General features: G+C 42.3%; 1 protein-coding gene across 1 annotated transcript in view; it reads left to right on the top strand.

Annotated features, from left to right (window-relative positions):
* Mypn (myopalladin) overlaps positions 1–8,490 on the top strand; it is an 88,158-nt gene that overhangs the window by 60,587 nt on the left and 19,081 nt on the right. The window contains exons 11-12 of the mRNA NM_182992.2: positions 7,071–7,658; positions 8,295–8,433. Coding sequence (NP_892037.2) covers positions 7,071–7,658; positions 8,295–8,433 — 727 coding nt within the window. The remainder of the gene's footprint in view (positions 1–7,070; positions 7,659–8,294; positions 8,434–8,490) is intronic.

The following is an 8,490-nucleotide window of genomic DNA, read 5'->3' as shown; positions in this document are numbered from 1 at the left end:
CTGTCTGATTCTTCCACTTCTACTTCCTTCATGCTGGGATTGCAGGTGTACACAACTACACCCAGTACTTATAGGGGAAGCTGGGGATTTAACCCAGGACTTACTCAGCGCTAGGTAAACATTCTGTTTCTCTAAACCCTAGACAAGCATATCTTTAGCGCAGTGATAAGCATATGAGGGTTACCCAGGGAATGGTAGGTGGACCAAGAGCATTGCTCTCAGCCCCTAAGCCAGACCCACAGAACCTGAAACTCTCGGTAACTTGGAAGTCTGTATTTTAACCAGATTCCAAGGCTGGCTAAAATTGAAGAGCTGAGCTATATTTGAAATCACTGTGCTTAGATTCCTCCCTAGTCCAATTAGCTCTGCACGCATTGCCTCCGTCAGGAAGAGTCAGTCAGCTTTGTTTGTTTTACAGACTTCATGACAGTAATGAACAGCCTACACCTGGGGACCTGGTAAACCCAGGCACGCATGCTTGGAATTAGTTGTCCCGATCGGCCGGGGAAATGTTTAACAACTGACAAGTTAAGAGAGCCCTCATAGTTAGTTTTTGCCAACTTCTCCCACGTGATTTTAGGCCACGAAGAGAACTGGGCGCGCTGAGTGGGATGCGGGGCCTGGCGCTTCAGTGCCAGGGAGCATTGGCTCAGGCACACAGTGTCCAAAATTGTTGCTAAAGCCAACCTTCAAACGTGATAGCCAAGCTTGTATTTTGACTAATACTTTAATCTCACAGATTTAAAATCCACAGGGTATGGAGCCAGTACACCCAACACTCTGGGGACTGAGAGCTCCAGGTTAGCTGGGGACGCATAGGAGACATGTCTCAAAAAACCTAAAAATTAAAGATTTTGCATTCTTCTTCTTTCTATTGTGGGTTTGTTGGTTGGTTGTTTTTGGTTGGTTGGGTTTTGTTTTGTTTTGTTTTGTTTTTGAGACAGGATTTCCCTGTGTAGCCCTGGCTGTCCTGCAAGTAGCTCTGTAGACCAGGCTGGCCTAGAACTTTGAAATCTGCCTGCCTCCTCCTTCCAAGTGCTGGTTAAGGCTCTTTCACATTTAATTGTTTGATTACATTTTAATTGCATTTATCCTTTCACTTCTAAAGTAGGGTTGAGGATGAGGGAGGAACTCACCAAAAGTACTGACTTATTCATGTAATTTCCAGACAACAGCTTTCCTACAGCTGGAGAGGACTGCTTAGTAGGTACTATTGCACAGTAGAAACAGAGAATTACAGGCAGGCGTGAGCCTCTATGTGGGTGCTGGGAACCGAACCTGGGTCCTCTACAAGAGCAGCCACATCTCCGGTCTTCCTTTTTTTTTTTTTTTTTACACTTGATGTGCATTGTGCAGTATCTACATGTGTAGTGTGTGCACATGTAAGAGTGGATTCCTATGTTTATTCCCTTGAGACATAGTCTCACTCAACTTGGATGTAGACAGGCACCCAGAAAGCACCACTGATCCTACTGCCTGGGGGACAGTGCTGGATTATAGATAGGTATGGCTGCCATACCATCTTTCTCACAGGAGTGCTAAGGATTTGAACTCATGTCTTCAAACTTGCACTGCAAGTAATCTTACACACTAAGCCATCTCCCTAGCCTCCTTTCTCTGTTTAAGAACAAGAAAAGTTGGGCGGGAGAGATGGTTCAGTGGTTAAGAGCACTGACTGCTCTTCCAGAGGTCCTGAGTTCAATTCCCAGCAACCACATGGTGACTCACAACCACCTGTAATGGGATCTGATGCCCTCTTCTGGTGTGTCTAAAGACAACTACAGTGTACTCATATATATATATATAAAATAAAATTTTTAAAAAAGAAAAGTCAAAGGCAATGCTTATAAGCAAGATAAGTGTGAAGTTTATCAGGATATATATATATATATACATATATATATACATATATATATATATACACACACACATATGTGTATGTATGTATACATATATATACATCTATAGGCATATGTAAAATATATATATATTTTTTTAAACAATGTCTTTTGTGGCCTGGACTAACATGAAACTTGACACATAGCTGAGGCTAGCCTTTAACCCCTAAGCCTCCTTCCTTGAACAGTGAAGCACAGGGGTTGAGGCATGCCCCACCACACTGAGAATTACTGTAGGATCCTTTGGAGAGCAAAACTTACCATCTGTAATAATTATACTGCTAAAGGTTTAAAGGAAGCCTGTTTTGAATGAATAAGGACAAAGGGTAATCTTCATAGCAAAGCCTTGCCTAGAGTGGACTGGAAACGTTAGGATACACTCAGCTCCTCCCATAAGGCTGGTTTTGGCTGAGAGTGGTAGAGCATTTGCTTAGCATGCACCAAGCACTAGATTCCATCCCCATCTTAGTGTGGGAGAGATTCGGAGGATTCTAAGCTTAAGTTTCTCACACCTGTGCGGAGGGAGATGCCTTCTGTCCAAGTTGAACTAGTGAAGGCCATCAGAACTTTTTAAACAGTATCAACAGGAGTAACATTGTCTCCATTTCTTTTACTTGCCAACTTGTATATATACATCCACTGTTACACAGCTGAAGTGTCATAGCACAAAGAATATGTATTCTGTTTGTGATTCTCTTGGGAAGAGGGAAAAACAAAAAACATAATTAACAACTCAGTAGCAACTATTATGTGACGTCTTGCCACTTTGGCCCTCTTTGTCTCTTTTTGTCTCTCTCTGTCTCTCTCTCTCCCTCTGTCACTCCCTTTGTGCCGCTGCCCCACCCCACATCCCTCTCCCCACCCCTGGTCTAAAACAGCGATCTGTAGCTCAGGCTGGCCAGCTACTGTGTAGCTCAGGCTGGCCAGCTACTGTGTAGCTGAGGATGGCCTTGAACTTCTTCCTTTTTTTCTTAAAATGTTTTACTATTTAAATGCATTTTATACATCAAACATATTAATAATATTGAGTATTTTGAGAATCAAATAATACATAAACAATTGTTTAATTTTTATATTCATACCCTAAAAATATCATTAGTGAATATTTAATGCTACCCATAACTGAGGATCCTATATCTAATGTTGAATACTAAATTGATTCAAAACATACAAAATATTCTTTGGGAGTTAAGCATAGTAAAAGAGCATAAAGTATTAAAAATGAATCACTAAGAAATATATTCAAAAGCCCTTATATGATACCACCTGACATAGTGAGAAAGTTTTTTTGGTTTGGTTTGGTTTGGTTTGGTTTTTTCCAAGACAGGGTTTCTCTATGTAGCCTTGGCTGTCCTGGAACTCACTCTGTAGACCAGGCTGGCCTCGAACTCAGAAATCCTCCTGCCTCTGCCTCCGATGTGCTGGGATTAAAGGCGTGTGCCACCACTGCCTAGTGAAAGAGTATTTAAAACTCATTATATATCTGTGTACATTGTTTAACAATCAATTTACTTTAAAAGGATTATCAGTGTTTCTAGGAGAGAAATTATTTTATCAGTAAGTATATTTAAAATTTTTCAAAATAGCTAACACTCTTTGAGGTTAAACATTAATAAACGGTAAGCACGCCGGGCATGGTGGCCCACGCCTTTAATCCCAGCACATTGGAGGCAGAGGCAGGAGGATTTCTGAGTTCGAGGCCAGCCTGGTCTACAGAGTGAGTTCCAGGACAGCCAGAGCTACACAGAGAAACCCTGTCTTGAAAAACCCCAAATAAATAAATAAATAAATAAATAAACGGTAAGCACAGTGAGAAAAATTACTGATAATATTTCCATGATGTTTGTAGAATATGATTTTAATATTTTCAACTGTTAATACTCAACAAAAAGAATAATTATTTTAAGATATATTTCGTTGTTATTTCTCCCTTTTTATTACTGATTTTGTTAATTTGGATACTGTCTCTGTACCCTCTGATTAGTTTGGCTAAGAGTTTATCTATCTTGTTGATTTTCTCAAAGAACCAGCTCCTGGCTTTGTTGATTCTTTGTATAGTTCTTTTTGTTTCTATTTGGTTGATTTCAGCTCTGAGTTTGATTATTTCCTGCTGTCTACTCCTCTTGAGTGTATTTGCTTCTTTTTGTTCTAGAACTTTCGTTGTTGTTGTTGTTGTTGTTGTTGTTGTTTGTTGTTGTTTTTTGAGACAGGGTTTTTCCTTGTAGCCCTGGCTGTCCTGGAACTCACTCTGTAGACCAGGCTGGCCTCGAACTCAGAAATCTGCCTGCCTCTGCCTCCCAAGTGCTGGGATTAAAGGCATGTGCCACCACTGCCCAGCTTGTTCTAGAACTTTCAGGTGTACTGTCAAGCTGCTAGTGTAAGCTCTCTTTAGTTTCTTTTTGGAGGCACTTGGAGCTATGAGTTTTCATCTTAGGACTACTTTCATTGTGTCCCACAAGTATTGGTATGATGTGTCTTCATTTTCATTAAATTCTAAAAAGACTTTAATTTCTTTCTTTATTTCTTCCTTGACCGAGTTATCATTGAGTAGAGTGTTGTTCAGCTTCCATGTGTGTGTGGTCTTTCTGTTGTTTTTGGTAGTATTTAAGACCAGCCTTAGTCTGTGGTGATCTGAAAGGGTATATGGAATTATTTCAATCTTGTTGTATCTGTTGAGGCCTGTTTTGTGACCAATTATATGGTGAGTTTTGGAGAAGATACCATGAGATGCTGGGAAGAAGGTATATTCTTTTGCTTTAGGATGAAATTTTCTAAAATATCTGTAAGATCCATCTGGTTCATAACTTGTGTTAGTTTCACTGTGTCTCTGTTTAGTTTATGTTTCCATGATCTGTCCATTGCTCAGAGTAGGGTGTTGAAGTCTCCCACTATTATTGTGTGAGGTGCAATGTGTGCTTTGAGCTTAAGTAAAGTTTCTTTTATGAATGTGGGTGCCCTTGCATTTGGAGCATAGATGTTCAGAATTGAGAGTTCATCTTGGTAGATTTTTCCTTTCATGAGTATGAAATGTTCTTGCTTATCTTTTCTGATAACTTTTGGTTGAAAGTTGATTTTATTCAATATTAAAATGGCTATTCCAGCTTGTTTCTTGGAACCATTTGCTTAAAAAATTGTTTTCCAACCTTTTACTCTGAGGTAGTGTCTGCCTTTGTCACTGAGGTGCATTTCTGTATGCAGGAAAATGCTGAGTCCTGTTTATACATCCAGTCTATTAGTATATGTCTTCTGGGGGGAATTGAGTCCATTGATGTTAAGAGATATTAAGGAAAAGTGATTGTTACTGCCTGTTACTTTTGTTGTTAGAGGTGGAATTATGTTTGTGTGGCTCTCTTCTTTTGGGTTTGCTGAAAGGTTACTTTCTTGCCTTTTCTAGGGTGTAGTTTCCCTCCTTGCGTTGGTGTTTTCCATCTATTATCCTTTGTAGGGCTGGATTTATGGAAAGATATTGTGTAAATTTGGTTTAGTCATAGAATATCTTGGTTTCTCCATCTATGGTAATTGAGAGTTTTGCTGGGTATAGTAGCCTGGGCTGGCATTTGTGTTCCCTTAGGGTCTGTATGACATCTGCCCGGGATCTTCTAACTTTCATAGTCTCTGGTGAGAAGTCTGGTATAATTCTGATAGGCCTGCCTTTATATGTTACTTGACCTTTTTCCCTTACTGCTTTTAATATTCTTTCTTTGTTTAGTGCATTTGGTGTTTTGATTATTATGTGACACAAGGAATTTCTTTTCTGATCCAGTCTATTTGGAGTTCTGTAAGCTTCTTGTATGTTCATGAGCATCTCTTTCTTTAGGTTAGAGAACTTTTATTCTATAATTTTGTTGAAAATATTTACTGGCCCTTTAAGTTGGGAATCTTCACTCTCTTCTATACCTATTATCCTTAGGTTTGTTTTTTCATTGTGTCCTGGATTTCCTGGATGTTTTGGGTTAGGAGCTTTTTGCTTTTTGCATTTCTTTGACTGTTGTGTCAATGTTTTCTATGGTATCTTCCGCACCTGAGATTCTCCTATCTCTTGTATTCTTTTGGTGATGCTCGCTATCTATGACTCCTGATCTCTTTCCTAGGTCTTCTAACTCCAGGATTGTCTCCCTTTGTGATTTCCTTATTATTTCTATTTCCATCTTTAGGTCTTGGATGGTTTTGTTCATTTCCTTTGCCTGTTTGATATTATTTTCCTGTAATTCTTTAAGGGATTTTTGTGTTTCCTCTTTAAGGGCTTCTAGCTATTTACCTGTGTTCTCCTGTATTTCTTTAAGGGAGTTATTTATGTATGTCCTTCTTAAAGTCTTCTATCACCATCATGAGAAGTGATTTTAGATCAGAATCTTGCTTTTCCGGTGTGATGGTGTATCCAGAACTTGTTATGGTGGGAGAATTGAGTTCTGATGATGCCAAGTAACCTTGGTTTCTGTTGCTTATGTTCTTACGCTTGCCTCCCACCATCTGATTATCTCTAATGCTACCTACCTTTGCTATATCTGACTGGAGCCTGTCCTTCCTGTGATCCTGGTTGTGTCAGAACTCCTCAGAGTTCACCTGTCTGTGTGATCCTGAGATCCTGGGTGTATCAAAGCTCCTGGGAGTCAAGCTGCCTTTGGAACCCTGAGATCCTGGTGTGACCAAGCTCCTGGGATCCTGAGATTCTGTGGTCCTGGGCATGTTAGAGCACCTGGGAGTGGCGCTTCCTCTAGGTGTTGTGGGACTGGCTGCAGAGTTCTCGCCTAAGGTCTGCTCAGGGCACTGGCCCAGACAGGAAGGAACCAGTGTCACTGGTTGGGCGGAGTTCCTGGATGGCCAGGTCCCACTGGTCCCAGTTACTCCCGGTGTCGGGGCAGATGTTGTGCCCTCCTCACCTCTGATCTTATGACCCTGAGAGTGTTAGAGAGCCTGGGAGTGGATCTTCCTCTGGTGTTGTAAGATTGGCTCAGCCTTGACCTAATCATGCAGTGCCTCTAACCTCGAGTGCTAGGGTTACAGGTGTGTGCCATGTTAACTCATTGCCAGGGATCGAACCCAGAGTTCCATGCATACCAGGAAGCCGCTCTCCCAACTGAGCTACACCCCCAGGCCAGGCTGTAGGTTTCTCTGAGGGGCGAGGCTGATGGTATCATGTCTCTCATCTCTCCCTGCTCTCTTTTTCTGCAGTGACTCCACTCAGTTACAACAGCTTCATAACCAAGTGTTACTGGAACAGCAGCAACTGCAAAACACATCTCCTTCATCACCCAAGGAGTCTCTTCACATGAGTGCCTTGAACTCGGCTCCCCCGGCAGTGACCATCTCCAGCAAGCAGGTGAAGGGTCCTGCGCCTCAGATGTTCAACCTGGCCCGGCCGAAGCACTTCTTCCCCGCTTCAAGCACTTCCACAGCAACCGTGTCCCCATCCAGCTCCCCGGTGTTCACCTTGAGCAATACTCCTCAAACAATTCAGAGGACAGTCAGCAAAGAAAGCCTCTTAATGGCCCACCCCTCCACACAAGGCAGATCTCCTGGCGGGCTCTCCATCCAAAATGAGCCAGCTCCTCCAAGCCCAGCAGAGCCAGCAGCGCCACCAACAGCCGCCTATTCCATCCCTAGCGGAAACCAGTTTCAGCCTCACTGCGTATCCCCCACTCCTGTCTCCCCTACCGGTCGGATTCAGAACCCGGTGGCTTTTCTTAGCTCTGTTCTGCCTTCTCTCCCTTCCATTCCACCCACCAACGCCATGGGGCTGCCTAAAAGCGCACCATCTGTGTAAGTGTCTTAAAAGTTCAGAGATGCCAATTAAGAGGGGCTTGTGCACAGAATAGCTTGGTCTGGTCAAGACTCTTAGTGAGTCGATTCTGAGATAATCTTATCAAATAGATACAAAATGGGCATTGAATGGCTCAAGACAAGGGGCATGATTTGTGGTGGTGGTAGTGTTGATTTTGGTTTTTGAGACGGGGTTTCTCTGTATAGCCCTGGCTATCCTGGAGACCAGACTGGCCTTCAATTCAGAGATCCACCTGCCTCTGGGGTGCTGGGATTAAAGGCATTGCCACCATGCCTGGCAATTTAAAATATGCAGAAGAGCATTTGCCTAGCATGAATGAAGCCCTAGGTTCTGTGCCCAGCGTCTTATAAACTGGGTGTGGTTTGCACACCTGTAATTCTAACACTAAAAGCAAAAGGCAGGAGGGGCAGAAGTTCAAAATCATCCTCAACTGCATAGCTAGTTCAAGGCCAGCCTGGGCTGCATGAAATCTTGCCTCAAACCAATAAGAGTAAGTTATAAAATAAAATGCTTCTACATACAGCGGGTGAAGTCAGGTTGTCGTTTACCCATGGAGACCATGGAGACTCATAAACTGACTAGTCATTTCATAGGCGTGGGAATTTATTTTGCAGACCATCCCAGGGTCTAATGAAGAAAACCACAAAGGCCCCTCAGGCAGTGAGTGACGACTACATCCGAGAGACGAAGAACTCAGTGATTCTAGACTTGGGGAAGAAAGTGAATTTCGGTGACGTCAGATCACACCAGCAGGTAAGGCCGTTGAAAGTCAGATGGTTGGATGGAATTTTGTTGGAAGGATATAACTCT

Source organism: Mus musculus, chromosome 10, assembly GCF_000001635.26.
Source record: "Mus musculus strain C57BL/6J chromosome 10, GRCm38.p6 C57BL/6J".
Classification (NCBI taxonomy): Eukaryota; Metazoa; Chordata; class Mammalia; order Rodentia; family Muridae; genus Mus; species Mus musculus.
Note: the sequence above shows the minus strand (reverse complement) of the source record. Positions and strands in the feature narration are given on the sequence as shown.